Source organism: Musca autumnalis, unplaced genomic scaffold (assembly GCF_047663935.1).
Source record: "Musca autumnalis isolate F117 unplaced genomic scaffold, ASM4766393v1 scaffold_2, whole genome shotgun sequence".
NCBI classification, from domain to species: Eukaryota; Metazoa; Arthropoda; class Insecta; order Diptera; family Muscidae; genus Musca; species Musca autumnalis.
This window is the reverse complement of record NW_027411755.1, coordinates 109,552,810-109,574,793: the sequence shown is the minus strand read 5'-3', so window position 1 is coordinate 109,574,793 and position 21,984 is coordinate 109,552,810. Positions and strand designations below refer to the sequence as shown.

The following is a 21,984-nucleotide window of genomic DNA, read 5'->3' as shown; positions in this document are numbered from 1 at the left end:
CATCCTAAGAGCAGTGATAAGATTGATCGAAAATCGTCAGTTTTCGGGAGCCAAAATCGGCAAAATAGTATTTAAAATCGTCAAAAAATCGGCAAATGCAATAACATGTATTTCAGTTTGAATTGTTACTTTATAAGACAAAAAATTAAATGTTAAGTAAAGAAAACAATTACCAAATCATAAAAAAACTGTTTTGTGACAAATGACCACCTACGAAACACTGTTTTTATAAAAAATGATGTTCACTATACCCAGCAAAAAATTTTGGAAGTTGTGCAATTGGAGTTATTTGGAGACATTTTATCCCTACAGAAAAAACAGTTGGTTGATCCCTACACATTTCTTCAAAAGATAAGCAATAGTGTATACATTTCGGAAAATTAGTTATAAAATAAAGAAATAACAACTTAAGTTGCGAACATTTTTGCGGTAATTCAGGAGACGGAAATTTTTAATGGAGTTGAGTTGGAGTCCGTGTTGAAAGCTGAACAAGTGATGGAAGTCAACATAAAAAACATTAGGATGTTGAAAGAACGGAGGAAGTAAGCTCAAATGTGATTGAATTTAATGGAAACTTTTTTAATTTGTTTTTATATAATAAAGTTATTTGTGTTCTTGTTTTACATAAATAATAAATGCGTTTTATTTATTCTGGGATATTTCGCAATGGCTTCCATTTTTATTGCATCTTTAGACTGACTAAAAATGCAATCCGAAGAGTGCCTTTAAATTCAGTCCAAAACACTTCATCAAAAGCTGTGATTAGAATCGAAAATGGAGTGCATCCTAGCTGTGTGTATGGAAGCAAAATGGAGTGCATCCTAGCTGCGCGCTCTCTCGTAAAATTCATACGTGAATTCATAGGAAAAGATGTACTCATGTACCGTACACTTGTAGTGATTCAACTGCATCCGCGGATGCAAACTTTTTGCTGGGATAGGTCGAGAAGGACTGTACCGATCATCATATATTTTTGTGGGTTTATTGAGAACAACTCCACCCCAACCCTCACTTGCGGCTTCTGGGATTTTTGTGGAACAATTATACTATATTATTAAGTACATAAAATTATGTTCTTTAAAGAAGAGATTCTTTTAAATTTTGAAGGTTTTTTGGCCAAAAAACTACCCATTTTTTTAACAAACTTTGAATTTTAAAAGTCCACAATTTGTATAATTAACATTTTTTAAATTCCTTTGTCTAAAGACAAGATTTTTAGATACTTAATAAACCAATAGAAATAGGTGATGATCCCTCGAGTCGTTTTCGAGATAGAGTGGACTTCGCAAGACGCTTTTTTAAAAACAGTGTCTCGTAGATGGTCATTTGCCACAAACAAAAAATTAGCGAAGGTAGATCAAATATGCCTTTCTTCATGAAAAATATATAGTCTGGTACTTTTCGTTTTTAAGTTGCACGAGTAGATGTGACCCTTTAAACAAAACTAGTTCAAATATAAGCTTCGTTCCAGTACTTTTTTAATGATAAAAGTGTCAAAAGAGCAAACTGTCGAAATTGAGCCCAACATACACATTTTTCCAAAATGTACGGGAACGGAAAAATGGCAGAAACGTCAAAAAATCTGGAACAAATATCAAAGACGACATGTAGGCAATCAGAAGCCGGCAAACATGTTGCACATTTTTGCTCGCCAATATTTGTCGTGTAAAAAGTTTCTAAAGAGAAAGCTACTCAGCGCCATTTTTGTTCAAAAAGAAGTGAACATTTTGCAACTTTTTTGGTGTATGGGAACGCATTTTGGGGAAAAATGTGCAAAATGTGTTAAATGTGTAAAAACTTTTTAGTTCTGGAACGAAGCTATAGTTTTAAGAAGTTAATTAATAGCTTGTTTATATTATAGTTTCTTCGGGTTAACCAGGACTATGAGAATTTATTTGAGGTATACACAATGGAATTGACATTTATAAACGTACTATAAATGTACTATAAACGTACTATAAATCAGTGCTACCAATCACAATATTCCCACAAAATGCAAATTTTATGTGAAAAAGTTGCATTACTAAAAATCAGTTTTCCATAGACAGTATGGTTAACAAATTGTTGAAATTTTTGTTAAAATGTGTGAGATAATAATTGAAATGTATTGAAAACAAAAGACAATGAACAAAAAGAAAAAATGTGAACGGAAAACAAAAACAAATAGATGATTTTCATTCATAATTTTACAACTGTTTTTGCAGTTTTCGGGACGCCTACGTCACACAGTGGTTCAGAATCGTTTTTTCCTGGTCAAAATTCTGTAACTTTTGAACGGATAGAGATATTTTCACAATTCTTCTTTTGTTAGACAGACAACACAATCAGCTTTCCGGTAAATTATAAGCGGTCAAATTCGGTCTGGTAGTTGCAGAGGAATTCAATGTCAAAGTTAAACTTTTGAATTGTTTTTACTATTTTTCATCAAAATATCAGTGCTTTTGTGTTTTTATATCTTCTTATATATTAAAGATGGTCAAACGCCAATAAATAAACTATAAAAATGCCAAAAAAGTTTAAAAACATTTTTCGAAAAAAAATTAAAAAAATTTTTCACAAATTTTGCACATAAAAAAATACAAAAAATTTAAATTTTTTCAAAAATTAAAATAAAAGGCTTATCTTTACTTTACCCTCAAGGCTCGGATCACGCTGAAATTTTTGTCATAGATAGATCTTGTCTTCCTGATTACGGCAATATATATTTTTCGGCTGGGACGTACCCAGTTATCCGGTTATTTGATCTGTAAGTTTAAATAAAAAACCCAACGTATAACTGGTTATTATGAACCGATTTACTTGATATGGGTATCATATGAAAGCTTTTGAAAATACCTATCGAATGTTCGACTGATATATCCAAAAAGCATTAAAAATAACCAATTATGAACTACATCCTTTCCAACGCGATACTATTCGCAGCGGTACCTTATATTGTGCCGGAGATATTGGTCTTCAACTATTTACATTATTCTTTTTTTCATATTAATGTAATGAAATAAAATGAATTCAGTAAAACTTTGGAATCCGTAGCTGGTTTTTGGACATAACCCAGAGGTGAAAGTCTTAAGCCCCGGCCGAAGACCGGCACTCTCGAAAAACTTTCAAGTATAGGACAAATATGGACGCAGGAAAATTTGGATCGTGTAGCCGGTTTTTGGACATACCCCAGAGGTGATAATCATAAGCCCTGGCCGAAGGCCGGCAGTCTAAAAAAAGTTTAAAATATAGGAACAACTTGGACGTAGGAAATCTTTGGAACGCGTAGCCAGTTTTTAGACATACCCCAGAGGTGAAAAACTTAAGCCCCGGCCAAAGGCCGGCTGTCTAGAAAACTTTCAAATATAGGAAAAACTTGGTTATTTTTAATAACTTAACATTTTTTATAAATTATAATAATTGTTCCACAAACATCCCATAAGGGACAAGGGAGACTTCTCTCATATCAATGAGTGCACTCCGATTCATATTAGCTCAATGATATGGGACCTACAGTTTATCGCCGAGTCCGAACGGCGTGTCTAAGACACCACTTTTGTAGAGAAGTTTTACATGGCTGAAGTACTCAGGAAATGTCGCCAACATTACTGAGGGGTATTTTGCCACCGTTGAAAAGTGTTTTGATGTTGCCTGGCCGGGGAATCGAACCGACGACCTTATTTGTGCAAGGCGGGTGTGCATACCATTGCACCACGGTGGCACCCCGTTTTAAAAACGGTTTTTTAATATATCTGTCGAACCGGTTATATAACTGCAACCGTATGCCATTCGATAGACATTTTCTTAAGCTTTCATACAGGGTTTAAAATGCTAACGCCATATTAGCAAAAGCACCGAATTTTTGCAGCTTTGCCTGCTAAAATTTCTTCCAAATATGTTTAGCGACAATGAACAACGGCAACATGTAGCAACAAATTTCACAAAAATATTGCTAGCGATGCTGACGCTAATTGATATTGTTGCTGTAATAAATCAGCATCGGATACGCATACTCATATTTTGCAGCACACATGATCAACACATAGCAGAAAAGAGAATAAGCAACAAAGTTTCAACGACTTAGCCATGTTTTCAGCAAACAATTGTTTTTGAGATCAGTGTTACCAGTGTAATGCATTAAAAATCACGATATAATTAATTCCACTTTTTCGTTCAAAGGACATGTGAATTTTTGGTGAAGCCGTTCAAAATATATTTTTTTTATTTTTAAACAATAATAATTAGTATTCTTTAGGTTCTACCATATGATGGGAGCATTTTGACATTAAATTACATTTTTTTTATTACTGCGTTGGCAACCCTAATGACAAAAAACACCCTCTCTGGCTAATTCGCTGCGACGAATGGTCAGCCGACTGCTAACGATAATGCCTAACGAAAAAAAGATTAGGCGTAAAAAACGAAATAAGCAAAATTGTACAAAAATAAATATGCGTTCGGTTGCTTATTTAGCCGTGTGTGTGAATATTGTGTAGCAGTTGAAATGTACAGCTAATGCTAAAGTTTTTAGATGCTGGCTTTCATATGATACCCAAATCAAGTAAATCGGTTCATACTAACCGGTTCTACGGTGGGTTTTTTTTTTTAACTTACGGATCAAATAACCGGATAACCAGGTACGTCCCAGCTAAAAAATATATATTCCCTTAATCAAGAAGGCAATATCTATCGAAAGAATTGTTTTTCAAAAAATCCGAGGTTTCAGCGTAAAGTAAAGTTGTTCCTTAATTTGTGTAAAAAAGCTGTAATTCATATGGGAATTGGTATGAAAAAACACACATTTTTACCCATGTAATTTCAATAAATTTAAAAAGTGTTATACGGACGGATCGGGACGGGAACATAAGTATATATGGGCTGAAAGAGGAGACTCTCGGGCATATTTCTGTGGAAACAGAACATTGTTCCATGTTGTTCCACAAAAGTTCTAGTCCACTAAATTTGGAATTTCATAAAATTTAGTACCTGAGGAAAAATAAAATAGCTCATGTTGTGTAAACGCGCAATATATGTTATAGTTTCCGAGAAATAGCTATTTCTTTCTCCAGGAGTTTTCAAAAATTACGTATTTCTCAAACATGGGAAAAAATTTTCGTTTTTAGGGGCACCCCACGCCCGCACCTTCCAATATTTTGACCTAATTTTTCGGTTTCATTAGTTTCAATATGTTTACTATCGAATCCCATGTAGAAATTAAATATATGTTACAAAACAAAATTTTGATTTTTGGCCAGGAAAATCGTTTCTTGAACCATTGTGCGTCATACAGGCAAGTTTTTGGATTTTGACAATCAATACATGAACTCAACTGTCCTGTCATTTGTAAACGCAGGGTAAATATTGCGAGCTGTATCATGGTCCCAATTTACATTGGGCGAGTTTACTTGCGGCAATTGTCATTTTGTAGGAGAGAGAGGTGAGGCATATGGTAACCCTTTGTCTCTCAGCACCCTCTCTCACCAACAAACTGACAATTGCCGCAAGTAAACTCGCCCAATATACAGTATGCAAAGTTCATATTCGTACACCCCTAAAAAAATAATAAAATCGTTATTAATTCTATATTTTATGTGCAAATATGAAATAATTGATAGGAATTACCATAACGAAGAAAGATTTAAGAATAAAAAAACAAATTTTTAATTTATTCCGTCATTTAGGTATAGATGGCGCCTATGTGGGCGGCAAAGTTCGTATTCGTACACCTATAAGCACTATATATTTGGAGTTTTTAAGGATTTTCAAAGCGAAATACCGCAAATTTTTGTTCTTTTCTTCTTTTGGAATGCCTCTGCTATAGAAATATGTAAAAATAACGGTAATTTTATTAAAATTTTTGCATGAATAAAATGTCGGACGAATATTTGAAATACTTAAGAAAAATGTGCTAGATATGATTAACTATTGCAATTTATTTCCGAATTTTGGACGAAAATAGCTAATTGCGGTCCTTTTGTAACAATATTCGAGGTCTAATATGAAAATAAATTTGGTCGGCGTTTGAGAATGCAAAGGAACGTAATCCGGGCTTAAGTAAAGTAAACACATTTTTGGTATTTACTTGGTGAAAATCGCAAGTTTCGTTTTATATTTGACATTAAATGTATTGAAGTTTTAGAATACGGTTTCTAAAATCATTTTATATCAAGACATATCGGAAATTACGAGGAATAATAAATTTTTCAGGAAGAACATTTCCCCAGAAAAAATGAATTTCTTCAAATGGTTACCCCACGTTCTTTCCTGGAAAATTTACTTCATTCTTTTGACATTTCTGTACTCATTTTGGATCCTTCGGTAAAGAAATATAATGTTCAAGAAGTAAAAACCATTATTTTCGCAATTTTGGAAGCTATAACCCTCGTTCAAAGTAAGCGTAGAATTTCAGTCGTTCGCAGACAGTATGAAAACTTGTACAGTTTCATTTTTCTTCATAATTTCTCACAGTTTTCGACATAAAATGATTTTCGAAACCGTATTCTGAAACTTCAATACATTTTATGTCAAATATAAAACCAAACTTGCGATTTTTACCAAGTAAAATCCAAAAAAGTGTTTACTTTACCTAGGCCCGGATTACGTTTCTTCGCATTTCAAAACGGTGACAACATTTATTTTCATATTAGACCTCGAATATTGTTACAGAAGAACTGCTATTAGCTATTTTCGTCAAAAATTCGGGAATAAATTGCAATAGTTAATCATATCTAGCACATTTTTCTTAATTATTTCAAATAATCGTCCGACTTTTTATTCATAAAAAAATTTTAATAAATTTGCCGTTATTTTTACATATTTCTATACCAGAGCCATTCCAAAAGAAGAAAAGAACAAAAATTTGCGGTATTTTGCTTTGAAAATCCTTAAAAACTCCAAATATATAGTGCTTATAGGTGTACGAATACGAACTTTGCCACCCACACAGGCGCCATCTATACCTAAATGACGGAATAAATTAAAAATTTGTTTTTTTATTCTTAAATCTTTCTTCGTTATGGTAATTCCTATCAATTATTTCATATTTGCACATAAAATATGGTATTAATAACGATTTTGTTCATTTTTTAGGGGTGTACGAATATGAACTTTGCATACTGTAAATTAGGACTTAATTTCAAAAGACGGACGAAAAAGGATATTTCGATGTGTTACAAACGGAATGACAAAGTTAATTATAGCATATATACGATTGTGCAACATTTTTCATATTTCATAGATATAAGCCTTTGTTGTTGTTTTTACTGAATACAATTTTTTTTAATTTCCTCTTAAAAAATAATAAAAAGTACCTTTTCAAAGAAAAACGTACTATTTTGGTACTTTTTAAAAATTTGAATCTTCCATCCCTGCTCTAACGTAAATTTCAGCTCGTGTGTTTTGTTATTCTCTTGCGCTCAGTAGTTGGTGAGACATCAACGAATGCACACAAGTAAGGACGTACGCACTGTTTTCTTTATGTATTTCTTAAATAGTGTTTGGGCATTAGAATTAAGACTTTATAGTTTGTTATTTAAAATTACTTCTTAAAAAAATAAAGAAAATCTATTAAAAACAAGATTTTAAAATTTTGTGCTCAATCGGAGAGTAAATTCGATACTCTTACCACTACAGTCACATACATATATTTTATTTGTGCATCTCTGGTCTATGCATCTGTTATGCAACAACCAGTAACAGAAACTTCTTTACATTCAGTTGTAACAGTGCAAGCAAGGCGAATTTAACAAGGTGATATAAAAGACGAATTGAGGCGAATTCAGACCGAAATCGTCATTTGCTGTTAAAATTTTTTGCGCGAATTATCCACAAAAGTAGGAAGAAAACGGTAAAATATTCTTCGCGTAGCTTAAATAAAGATGTGGTATACAGATATTCTTTATGGAAGCGTAATATTTGTTATTTATTTTTAATTAAAATTTTGTTTTGACAGCAAATGAAGATATCAGTTGGTATTATTGTATCACCTTCTTTCTTGCACCATGAGTGCAAATATAAAATAATAAATAGAAAATAACTTCTATACTTAATTTTACATTCAGTTTTCTTCGAAGATTAATTTAAGATCTCCCTTCACAGGTTTTAATGAATGAGTGTCCAGAACTACAATCAGTTGGACAATTAAGCGGTTGGGCTTTATCTCCGGATGATTTGGCACTTCTTCGAGGACTTTTAAAAAGCGGTAACTCCAGCCTTGTTCTTACACCGAATGGATTTTTTCCATGATACAACCACATATATATTTTTCTAAATTATATTAAATGTAAAAAGAAAGTTTTGTCTATTCCTGTAACTATGCAATAAACATAAATATCTATGTACATAACTATTAAAGCCTTTTTAGATTAGCACATGATATGATTTCGTTTTACGAAATCCTAGAAATAAATGAAGTTTACTTACATTTGCTTTTTGCGTCATTTGTTTACATATATGTATATACGCACGCAATAACACATACAAACGCACACAAACACACAACAATAATTTTTATTCGAAAAAAATAGGAATTTCACAACACAAATGTTTATCAACTAATTGAACTTATTTCAAAAACAAACACATAATTTTTGCCAGTTTTTTAACCATTTATTTCCACTTTTATTATTGTTGGAGTATTTTTGTTTTTCTCCATCATACAACAACAACATAAAACAGTTGCATTTTTCGGTAGTTTATGACAAAAAAGCAGGGCTGCCTATAATAGTATGGTGTTTTCGTGCGTTGTTTAGAATAAATGACGCAGCTATCGTTATTTATTTTTGTATGGTAAATGACGAAAAATGCTGCCTGATTTAGCAAATAAATGACGAAACGGCCCTAAAACCTGATTTTTGTTCTAATGTAAAAAGCATATAAATGAACGCGTAAGTGTATATTAAGGCTATAACTTTTCTGCATTTTTTGCACATATCACAAATACCACCAAATAGCCGTATAGAGCATGGAAAAATATTAAGAAATGTATGTGTCGTAACTGATAGATTTAAGTTAATTTGAATTTCCGTTAATTTAAAAATTTGAATTGTAACGTAAAGTTTTATTACACAGTCACTTTATTTAAGCAACAACAACTACCATGTAGAATTCTCTTCATCATTCTAGCTCTTACTTTACCTTTCATTAATGTGCATTTGTTTTCGTTCAATTATCGCCTAGGTTGCCATTTCTTGTATTTGTTTTTGTTGTACTTTCTTGTATAATTGTCCATTACGTCATGTCTGTCTTCTGTGTTTGTATCCCGTATATGTGTGTTGTTGTTGTTCGCTTGGTGCGATTGTGCGTCTGTGTGTTTGTTTTTAGTTGGCTTCTCGAGGTTGCCAGATGCATGTTCTAGATACTTCCGAACGATAAATGTCGGGGTATAAATATCAGATGGCGGGCAAACAGTGATCAGTTATGAATTTTATCGCGAAGTGTAAACATCGACTAGTAAAGAAGTAAAGTTGTGTTTTAAGCGTTGAACTGAACAGATCGGTTAAAGAAGAGCTGCGTGCTAACTAGAGACAAGCTGTGTGCTTAGTAATTAAAGTCGGTTCCGAATAAGTGTAATCGAGTAAATAAAGCATTGTAGAAAGGTAATCTGAAACGAACCCTGTTTTATTTGGTACAAATCGTACTGGGGAATAAAACAACGTCTACACAGTGATTAGTTAAATCTAATTCCGTAACAATTGGTGTCAGGAAGTGAGATTACGATCATCCTACAATGATGTTTATGGATCTACCAGTGGAAGACTTGAAGAAGGAGCTAAGTAAGTTGGAGTTGTCTTCTACTGGCAACAAGGCAGAACTACAAAAACGCTTGTTGGAAGAGTTCGAGCGCCGTGGAATGAACATCAACCCATATGAGTTCGACAGTAAGGAGGAAGTCGAGTTATCGGCAAAGGGCGAATCCTGCGTTGAGGAAGTTTCGTCGGTAGCTGCCAGTGGTGAAGATTTGAAATCAATGCTGGCTATGATTATGCAGGAAATGAATAAGAAAAGTGAAGAAAGTTCCAAAATGATGGAGAAATTACATGCTAAAATGGATGAAAATTCAAGAAAGAGTGAGGAGATTTCCGGAACTAGCGAGGAAATGTCAAGGAAGAGCGAAGAAACTTCCAGACTTATGATGGACAATTGTAGAATGGTTGAAGAAAATTCCAGTAAAATTTTGGAAGAGATGTCCAAAAAGAGTGAAGAAAATTCCAGAAAATTAGAGGAATAATTAGAAGAGAACTCTAGAAAAATCGCTAAGGGCATGGAAGAGAAATTAGAGGTAAATTCTAGAACAATTAACGAGAAACTCGAGATTAAAAGAGAGTAGATGGTGATTAAAAAGAGAGTAGAAAACGTGGAGGTACAAATTAAAGAGTTGGATAAAAAGATTTTGTCTGTTGACGAGAAATTTCTGGCCCATGATGAGAAGTTTGTGAAACTTGAGAAGAAAATGTCAGAACTGGAAATCAAAGGTGGCCCAGAGAGAGCTATTCATAACACCTTAAAAATCAAGCCTCTTGTGTTCGTTGGCTCAACCTCTTTCAATGTGTTCAAATTACAGTTCGAGACCGTGGCTGCTAGAGATTCTTGGAACGACAAAGCTGTATCACTACTTATGGCATTGCAGGGCGGTGCTGCTGAGGTAATACAGACTATTCCTGCCGCTTCTAGAAACAGTTATGGAGATATAATGGCTGCTCTCGAACGTAAGTACGGTGGCGAACATAAGCAAAACATCTACTTAATGGAATTAAGGGGAAGAGTACAGAAGCCAAACGAGACATTACAGGACTTTGCAACTGAGGTAGAACGATTGGTGCTAATGACGTTTCCAGGAGAAAACCATCCTTTGTTGGACCGTATGAAAATCGAAACATTTGTGAATGGTGTACGTGACCCAAAGATCAAACGTGCAACGTATGCGTCACTAAAATCGTCATTTGCTGAAACTGTGTCGTACGCCCTTGCACAAGAGACGGCAAGAATAATAACCAATCCCAAGACTCACAAGGTCCGCAAACTGGATACCGAGTTCGATGAACCCATATCTCTTGTTAACGAGATCGAGGCAGCCTTGAAGCGGGTATTAAAAGGAAGGTATACGGCAGCACCAACTAAGAACTGGGGTAAGTGTCACAATTGCGACAAAGTGGGCCATTTTGCACGTGAATGTAGAGCGAAGCGCAAACGATCGAGGTCATTGCCACCACGCCCGTCAATAGAAAATAAAAGAGTGGCTCAACGTTCCACAAATGAGTCACCGTTAAACTAAATCGAGCCAGTCCAGCGGGGCATGAACTGGCTCCCATCGACGACAGCCCCACAATCTACATAGCGATTGTACATCAGAAAAACCACAACCTTACAACAACTGGTTACATCAATGGCGACAAGCGAATTCTGACCTTGGATACAGGCGCATCAAAGTCCATCATCAGATCAGATCTGGCAAAAGGAAAGATAACGCCACTAAATGGAGTCAGACTGCGCACAGCAACGGGGGAGCCTGCGGCAGTATATGGACAGATAACCGTGAGACTAACTTTTGTCAATAAATCGGTCGATTACGAGTTTATAGTGGCTGATATCGTAGACGAAGTTATAATAGGCGCAGATTTTATGATTGCCTTTGGTCTTAATCTGGATATGAAAGAACGTGTGATGACATGGTCCAATATGGAAATTCCATTAAATATGGGCTACGATGAAAACACACCTATTAGACGTCTGACTACGGAACATCCAGAGATTATACCGCCTTGTGCCGAAACATTGAGGATTTGAGGATTTAAGCCACAATTTCGTAGCGAATTAACTGTAATTTGGTACTTAGGGTTCCTAGTAGTCACAAAATATTTTCGCCAAAAATTATGAACATAGGTGCACGTTTTGATATAGCCCCCATGTAGCCGTACCTCCCAATTTAAGGTATTTTGAATATCGTGACCACATTTTTAACCAACTTGGCTGTAATTTTGCATTCCGAGTTCTCAGTGCGTATAAAATCTTCTTACAAAACATTTTCAACACGGATTTATGTTTCGATGTAGCCCCTTTTATGGTACCTCCGATTCGTGGAATTTTTACTTGTTATCCCATATTTAATAACATATTTAGCTATAATATGGTATTATAGTGTCTCCGGGGGTAGAACTCCTCCTTGCAAACATTTCTCAAGATAGGTCCATATTTTGATTTAGGTCCCATACAAATGCACAGTGAAATTTGTTTGAATTTAATGCAAAATCCCTTATTTTAAAAGTGCAGTCAACAAAAGATTTGCAAATATTTGCAGCCCAAATGTGTTTATTCCGTATCCAGGGAGTCCAATTTCATTCCCCAAAAAATAATCGAACCTAAGTTCGGCTAAGTTTACAAGATGCACTCTATGTGTACGTTTTTATATTGTGGCTTCCAGAGCCAGTTTTTTGTTCTGACCACCAGTTGGAAACCAGAAAATTGGAAACTTTGTTCTACAAAAAACTGACCTGGAACATATGGAGTATGCCAAAATGGCCTTAAGGACTCCCTCTTCCATATTCCGTTGAGACTTTTGTGTACGTTTTTATATTGTGGCTTCCAGAGCCAATTTTCTGTCCTGACCACCAGTTGGAAACCAGAAAATTGGAAACTTTGTTCTACAAAAAACTGACCTGGAACATATGGAGTATGCCAAAATGGTCTTAAGGACTCCCTCTTCCATATTCCGTTGAGACTTTTGTGTACGTTTTTATATTGTGGCTTCCCGAGCCAATTGGAAATTTTGTTCTACAAAAAACTGACCTGGAACATATGGAGTATGCCAAAATGCTCATAAGGTCTCCCTCTTTCATATTCCGTTGAGACTTTTGTGTACGTTTTTATATTGTGGCTTCCAGAACCAATTTTCTGTTCTTACCACCAGTTGGAAACCAGAAAATTGGAAACTTTGTTATACAAAAAACTGACCTGGAACATATGGAGTATGCCAAAATGCTCATAAGGTCTCCCTCTTTCATATTCCGTTGAGACTTTTGTGTACGTTTTTATACTGTGGCGTCCAGAGCCAATTTTCTGTTCTGACCACCAGTTGGAAACCAGAAAATTGGAAACTTTGTTCTACAAAAAACTGACCTGGAACATATGGAGTATGCCAAAATGCTCATAAGGTCTCCCTCTTTCATATTCCGTTGAGACTTTTGTGTACGTTTTTATATTGTGGCTTCCAGAGCCAATTTTCTGTTCTGACCACCAGTTGGAAACCAGAAAATTGGAAACTTTGTTCTACAAAAAACTGACCTGGAACATATGGAGTATGCCAAAATGGTCTTAAGGACTCCCTCTTCCATATTCCGTTGAGACCTTTGTGTGCGTTTTTATATTGTGGCGTCCAGAGCCAATTTTCTGTTCTGACCACCAGTTGGAAACCAGAAAATTGGAAACTTTGTTCTACAAAAAACTGACCTGGAACATATGGAGTATGCCAAAATGGTCTTAAGGACTCCCTCTTCCATATTCCGTTGAGACCTTTGTGTGCGTTTTTATATTGTGGCTTCCAGAGCTAATTTTCTGTCCTGACCACCAATTGGAAACCAGAAAATTAGAAATTTTGTTCTACAAAAAACTGACCTGGAACATATGGAGTATGCCAATATGCTCATAAGGTCCCCCTCTTTCATATTCCGTTGAGACTTTTGTGTACGTTTTTATATTGTGGCTTCCAGAGCCAATTTTCTGTTCTGACCAGAAACCAGAAAATTGGAAACTTTGTTCTACAAAAAACTGACCTGGAACATATGGAGTATGCCAAAATGCTCATAATGTCTCCCTCTTTCATATTCCGTTGAGACTTTTGTGTACGTTTTTATATTGTGGCTTCCAGAGCCAATTTTCTGTCCTGACCACCAGTTGGAAACCAGAAAATTGGAAACTTTGTTCTACAAACAACTGACGTGGAACATATGGAATATGCCAAAATGCTCGTGAGGACTCCTTCTTTCCTTTTATGTATAGTTTGTTGTGTACGTTTATACATTGGAGCTTATTTTTTAATTAACTAGCAGACCCCGGTCCGCATTGCTGGCCCGTCGTAATGAGTTTTAATGGCAACTTTTTATCGACTTTATGCTTGACAATTCAAAAATAGGTATTTTCTACCTCACTTCTTCGGTCCATTGTCAAACCGAGAAGGATTTTAAATTTATCAACAGATTTTGTCTGTAACATTTCTTTTCTGTTACGGACTTTGTCGGATTTTTCGCCAATTTGTTCCTTTTAGGATTTAATATCGTCCATGTCCCTGTCTTTATCCTAAAGCGATCCAATTATAAAAGTTTAAAAAAATGGTTAAATCGAATTCTCCCGCTTATTTAGACTTATATGTTTTAGCTTTTCATGGCTGATGGACCGTTGAACCTCACCATTTAAGTACATATATAGTTTTTCTTGATCGGGGGCGCAACCACCGTTGTCTCGAAAACTAATTTGCAATTTGATGCACTCATAACTTTGGCAAATATAGCGATTATAAAATAATAGGCCCCGAAATTCGTCTACAAATATATAGCATTTTGGACCACGGGACATTCCTGAACATTTTCTGAAAATTAGGTTCAGTAGTTTTGGAAAAATAATGTTTTGAAAAGAGTCGGCGTGGTCATCAGATATAACATATTAAAAAAGTGGGCCTGGTCCGGTATTTTGGCTCCAAATATGTACCTAGGGTACACAACTTCATTGCCTACCAAAATGTATGCTGAAACCGATATAATCATGAGTGTGGCTTATACATATAGCGTTTAACAGAAAGGCATGGGGAAGGTACCCCACCTCTTCCGAAATTCATAAAATATACATAACAACGCCAAACATTGAGCTTTTGCTACAAATTTTATGGAAATCCCTTCAGTAGTATTGGAGTTATGACATATTAAAAAAACAGGCGTGGTCGGACCTATAGGCCCCAAAGAAGTACCTAGATTGTAGATTAATCCGTAGATTTTTATTCCGATACATACATAATTTTTGCAAATATCGCATAAGGGAGGTACCCCGCCCCCTAGGGAATTCAATAAAATATGTAACCTGTTTTCGGGGGCGTGGTAAACTTTTCTTTCCAAAAAACCTAAGTTGGGTTATGACAGCATTTGATTTTTATTCATAAAGGTAAGGCTTTTTTTTAAATATGCCTCTTCAAAATTCAAGAAAATATGCCTGTAGATTCCTTGACATTTTCAGGAAAATCGGTTCAGTAGTTTTGTAGATGTAACATATTTTAAAAAGTGGGTATGGTCAAGTCTTTGGTTCCTAAAAAAGTAGGTAAGGTCGGAGACACAACCACAATTGTCTCGCAAATTAACTTCCAAATAGAAACATTCGTAATTATTGTAAATATAACATTTTTAAAAAAGTAGGGTATAGGGTAAGTACCCCGCCCTTTCCGAAATTCAACTGAATTTGTAGACTATTTTAAGCGGGGGTCATCTCTGTACATTCCCTGGCAATTTCAGTTCTTGTAGAAATGATAAAAATTTAAAATTGAAAAAAGTGGGCGTAAAAGTGGGCATGGTCAAATTTTCTTTGCATAAAAACCGATGTCGAAAATAGGTCCAGCCTTTCTCAACTGATGCCATTACCAACGAACGATAGTTGATTTTTATTTATAAAGATTTAAAAGTTTAGACAAATCGCGATTTTAGTGAAAATCCCTTCAGTAGTTTTGTAGATATAACCTAATTAGAAAGTGAGCGTGGTCGGATCTTAAGTCCCAAAATAAGTACGTAAGGTTTGAGACACAATCGCCATTGACTCGCCAATAAATTCCCAAACCGATACATTCGTATTTGTTGCAAATATTGCATTTTTACAAAAATAGAGCATAGGGGAGGTACCCGCCCGATCCGAAAGTCAAAAAATAAGTAGCCTATTTTTATCGGGGACCAACCCTGTACATTTGCTGAAAGTTTCAGGAAAATCGATTCAGTAGTTTCGTAGATATAACATATTTAAAAAAGTGGGCGTTGTCCAGTCTTAATGCCCCAAATTAGCACGTAAGGTCGGAAACACAATCGCCATTGACTCGGAAATTAATTTTCAAAGCGATACATTTGTAATTGTTGCAAATATTGCATTTTTACAAAAATAGGGCATAGGGGAGGTACCCCGCCCGATCCGAAATTCAACCAGATATGTAGCCTATTTCAACCGGTGGCCATCACTCTACGTTCCTTGAAAATTTCAGGAAAATTTATTGAGTAGTTTCGTAGATATAACATATTTATAAAAGTGGGCGGAAAAGAGGGCGTGGCCAATTTTTCTTTGCATAAAAACCTAAACTGGACTATGACTAACATTTCCACAAAAAATTATCCAAATCGCTCCAGCCGTTTTCAACTGATTCAATTACCAACAAACGACAATTGAGTTTTATATATAAAGAAGACTAGCAGACCCCGGTCCGCATTGCTGGCCCGTCGTAATGAGTTTTAATGACAACTTTTTATCGACTTTATGCTTGACAATTCAAAAATAGGTATTTTCTACCTCACTTCTTCGGTCCATTGTCAAACCGAGAAGGATTTTAAATTTATCAACAGATTTTGTCTGTAACATTTCTTTTCTGTTACGGACTTTGTCGGATTTTTCGCCAATTTGTGCCTTTTAGGATTTAATATCGTCCATGTCCCTGTCTTTATCCTAAAGCGATCCAATTATAAAAGTAAAAAAAATGGTTAAATCGAATTCTCCCGCTTATTTAGACTTATATGTTTTAGCTTTTCATGGCTGATGGACCGTTGAACCTCACCATTTAAGTACATATATAGTTTTTCTTGATCGGGGGCGCAACCACCGTTGTCTCGAAAACTAATTTGCAATTTGATGCACTCATAACTTTGGCAAATATAGCGATTATAAAATAATAGGCCCCGAAATTCGTCTACAAATATATAGCATTTTGGACCACGGGACATTCCTGAACATTTTCTGAAAATTAGGTTCAGTAGTTTTGGAAAAATAATGTTTTGAAAAGAGTCGGCGTGGTCATCAGATATAACATATTAAAAAAGTGGGCCTGGTCCGGTATATTGGCTCCAAATATGTACCTAGGGTACACAACTTCATTGCCTACCAAAATGTATGCTGAAACCGATATAATCATGAGTGTGGCTTATACATATAGCGTTTAACAGAGGCATGGGGAAGGTACCCCACCTCTTCCGAAATTCATAAAATATACATAACAACGGCAAACATTGAGCTTTTGCTACAAATTTTATGGAAATCCCTTCAGTAGTATTGGAGTTATGACATATTAAAAAAACAGGCGTGGTCGGGCCTATAGGCCCCAAAGAAGTACCTAGATTGTAGATTAATCCGTAGATTTTTATTCCGATACATACATAATTTTTGCAAAAATCGCATAAGGGAGGTACCCCGCCCCCTAGGGAATTCAATAAAATATGTAACCTGTTTTCGGGGGCGTGGTAAACTTTTCTTTCCAAAAAAACCTAAGTTGGGTTATGACAGCATTTGATTTTTATTCATAAAGGTAAGGCGTTTTTTTTAAATATGCCTCTTCAAAATTCAAGAAAATATGCCTGTAGATTCCCTGACATTTTCAGGAAAATCGGTTCAGTAGTTTTGTAGATGTAACATATTTTAAAAAGTGGGTATGGTCAAGTCTTTGGTTCCTAAAAAAGTAGGTAAGGTCGGAGACACAACCACAATTGTCTCGCAAATTAACTTCCAAATAGAAACATTCGTAATTATTGTAAATATAACATTTTTAAAAAAGTAGGGTATAGGGGAAGTACCCCGCCCTTTCCGAAATTCAACTGAATTTGTAGACTATTTTAAGCGGGGGTCATCTCTGTACATTCCCTGGCAATTTCAGTTCTTGTAGAAATGATAAAAATTTAAAATTGAAAAAAAGTGGGCGTAAAAGTGGGCATGTCAAATTTTCTGTGCATAAAAACCGATGTCGAAAATAGGTCCAGCCTTTCTCAACTGATGCCATTACCAACGAACGATAGTTGATTTTTATTTATAAAGATTTAAAAGTTTAGACAAATCGCGATTTTAGTGAAAATCCCTTCAGTAGTTTTGTAGATATAACCTAATTAGAAAGTGAGCGTGGTCGGATCTTAAGTCCCAAAATAAGTACGTAAGGTTTGAGACACAATCGCCATTGACTCGCCAATAAATTCCCAAACCGATACATTCGTATTTGTTGCAAATATTGCATTTTTACAAAAATAGAGCATAGGGGAGGTACCCGCCCGATCCGAAAGTCAAAAAATAAGTAGCCTATTTTTATCGGGGACCAACCCTGTACATTCGCTGAAAGTTTCAGGAAAATCGATTCAGTAGTTTCGTAGATATAACATATTTAAAAAAGTGGGCGTTGTCCAGTCTTAATGCCCCAAATTAGCACGTAAGGTCGGAAACACAATCGCCATTGACTCGGAAATTAATTTTCAAAGCGATACATTTGTAATTGTTGCAAATATTGCATTTTTACAAAAATAGGGCATAGGGGAGGTACCCCGCCCGATCCGAAATTCAGCCAAATATGTAGCCTATTTCAACCGGTGGCCATCACTCTACGTTCCTTGAAAATTTCAGGAAAATTTATTGAGTAGTTTCGTAGATATAACATATTTATAAAAGTGGGCGGAAAAGAGGGCGTGGCCAATTTTTCTTTGCAAAAAAACCTAATCTGGACTATGACTAACATTTCCACAAAAAATTATCCAAATCGCTCCAGCCGTTTTCAACTGATTCAATTACCAACAAACGACAATTGAGTTTTATATATAAAGACTAGCAGACCCCGGTCCGCATTGCTGGCCCGTCGTAATGAGTTTTAATGACAACTTTTTATCGACTTTATGCTTGACAATTCAAAAATAGGTATTTTCTACCTCACTTCTTCGGTCCATTGTCAAACCGAGAAGGATTTTAAATTTATCAACAGATTTTGTCTGTAACATTTCTTTTCTGTTACGGACTTTGTCGGATTTTTCGCCAATTTGTGCCTTTTAGGATTTAATATCGTCCATGTCCCTGTCTTTATCCTAAAGCGATCCAATTATAAAAGTTAAAAAAAATGGTTAAATCGAATTCTCCCGCTTATTTAGACTTATATGTTTTAGCTTTTCATGGCTGATGGACCGTTGAACCTCACCATTTAAGTACATATATAGTTTTTCTTGATCGGGGGCGCAACCACCGTTGTCTCGAAAACTAATTTGCAATTTGATGCACTCATAACTTTGGCAAATATAGCGATTATAAAATAATAGGCCCCGAAATTCGTCTACAAATATATAGCATTTTGGACCACGGGACATTCCTGAACATTTTCTGAAAATTAGGTTCAGTAGTTTTGGAAAAATAATGTTTTGAAAAGAGTCGGCGTGGTCATCAGATATAACATATTAAAAAAGTGGGCCTGGTCCGGTATTTTGGCTCCAAATATGTACCTAGGGTACACAACTTCATTGCCTACCAAAATGTATGCTGAAACCGATATAATCATGAGTGTGGCTTATACATATAGCGTTTAACAGAAACGCATGGGGAAGGTACCCCACCTCTTCCGAAATTCATAAAATATACATAACAACGGCAAACATTGAGCTTTTGCTACAAATTTTATGGAAATCCCTTCAGTAGTATTGGAGTTATGACATATTAAAAAAACAGGCGTGGTCGGGCCTATAGGCCCCAAAGAAGTACCTAGATTGTAGATTAATCCGTAGATTTTTATTCCGATACATACATAATTTTTGCAAATATCGCATAAGGGAGGTACCCCGCCCCCTAGGGAATTCAATAAAATATGTAACCTGTTTTCGGGGGCGTGGTAAACTTTTCTTTCCAAAAAACCTAAGTTGGGTTATGACAGCATTTGATTTTTATTCATAAAGGTAAGGCGTTTTTTTTTAAATATGCCTCTTCAAAATTCAAGAAAATATGCCTGTAGATTCCCTGACATTTCCAGGAAAATCGGTTCAGTAGTTTTGTAGATGTAACATATTTTAAAAAGTGGGTATGGTCAAGTCTTTGGTTCCTAAAAAAGTAGGTAAGGTCGGAGACACAACCACAATTGTCTCGCAAATTAACTTCCAAATAGAAACATTCGTAATTATTGTAAATATAACATTTTTAAAAAAGTAGGGTATAGGGGAAGTACCCCGCCCTTTCCGAAATTCAACTGAATTTGTAGACTATTTTAAGCGGGGGTCATCTCTGTACATTCCCTGGCAATTTCAGTTCTTGTAGAAATGATAAAAATTTAAAATTGAAAAAAAGTGGGCGTAAAAGTGGGCATGGTCAAATTTTCTGTGCATAAAAACCGATGTCGAAAATAGGTCCAGCCTTTCTCAACTGATGCCATTACCAACGAACGATAGTTGATTTTTATTTATAAAGATTTAAAAGTTTAGACAAATCGCGATTTTAGTGAAAATCCCTTCAGTAGTTTTGTAGATATAACCTAATTAGAAAGTGAGCGTGGTCGGATCTTAAGTCCCAAAATAAGTACGTAAGGTTTGAGACACAATCGCCATTGACTCGCCAATAAATTCCCAAACCGATACATTCGTATTTGTTGCAAATATTGCATTTTTACAAAAATAGAGCATAGGGGAGGTACCCGCCCGATCCGAAAGTCAAAAAATAAGTAGCCTATTTTTATCGGGGACCAACCCTGTACATTCGCTGAAAGTTTCAGGAAAATCGATTCAGTAGTTTCGTAGATATAACATATTTAAAAAAGTGGGCGTTGTCCAGTCTTAATGCCCCAAATTAGCACGTAAGGTCGGAAACACAATCGACATTGACTCGGAAATTAATTTTCAAAGCGATACATTTGTATTTGTTGCAAATATTGCATTTTTACAAAAATAGGGCATAGGGGAGGTACCCCGCCCGATCCGAAATTCAGCCAAATATGTAGCCTATTTCAACCGGTGGCCATCACTCTACGTTCCTTGAAAATTTCAGGAAAATTTATTGAGTAGTTTCGTAGATATAACATATTTATAAAAGTGGGCGGAAAAGAGGGCGTGGCCAATTTTTCTTTGCAAAAAAACCTAAACTGGACTATGACTAACATTTCCACAAAAAATTATCCAAATCGCTCCAGCCGTTTTCAACTGATTCAATTACCAACAAACGACAATTGAGTTTTATATATAAAGAAGATAATTAATAAATAAATTTAATTTTTATATTCGTAGCTATTTTTCGTCCCCACAGTTGGAAAAAACGTATTAAATGCAAATTTTGGGTTATAGTAGCGCCTGTAGATCACAGCCGACCAAGAAGAGGACACACAAAATTCTCAATATTTGCAACTTTTGACAGTGTGTTAGCAACGTTGTATGCACGCATGCTGCAAAACAAAAACAAATCAAAACATTTGTGTGCTCTTTCGTTGCGTTCGGGTCATGTGTGTGAATTGCCGAAAAACTTCGTAACAATAACAATATCAAAGCACGACATTGCTGCAGATACGTATTAACTTGTTATTTTTTTTTTTGTTCTCTAGTTTCTGATGTTGGCACCCCATAAGAATAGGTTGGCCATGCCTGATATGTATCCGTTTGCATTATAATTAACATTGCTGACCAGATTTATTCTCCTATTAACAGACTGTTGGTTTATTTATTTATTTTTGATCATGTTTCTGAATCTTATTTCCTCGCTCTCCTCTTATTTTAGGAATGCTGTAATCTTCTCACACAGATTCTAACGGTCATGTAATGCTGTTAACATATATGTAACTACCGTGACGGGTGTATTCTCATATGTTTAGGCTACTAAGTGGTATGCCTGCGGCTTGCATCCGTGAGACTTAGGTTCGAATCTGGATTCATCCAGTTGTTTTTGTTTTTTTTTGCGATGTACGGTTTTTGTTTATTTTGCAAAATACGTTTTTTGCTTATTTTACAAAATAAATATTTTTCAATTTTTTTCTGTCCTTATTGAGATCCAGTGAATGTTATTGGAGGCTGGAGT

The 21,984-nt window shown here is 35.4% G+C and overlaps 1 protein-coding gene across 1 annotated transcript in view; it reads left to right on the top strand.

Moving 5' to 3' along the window:
* Positions 1–8,323, top strand: part of LOC141394456 (uncharacterized) — a 34,281-nt gene extending 25,958 nt beyond the window's left edge. The window contains exon 3 of the mRNA XM_073968821.1: positions 8,077–8,323. Within this exon, the coding sequence (XP_073824922.1) occupies positions 8,077–8,223 (147 nt within the window). The 3' untranslated portion in view covers positions 8,224–8,323. The remainder of the gene's footprint in view (positions 1–8,076) is intronic.
* The last annotated feature ends 13,661 nt before the right edge of the window (positions 8,324–21,984 follow it).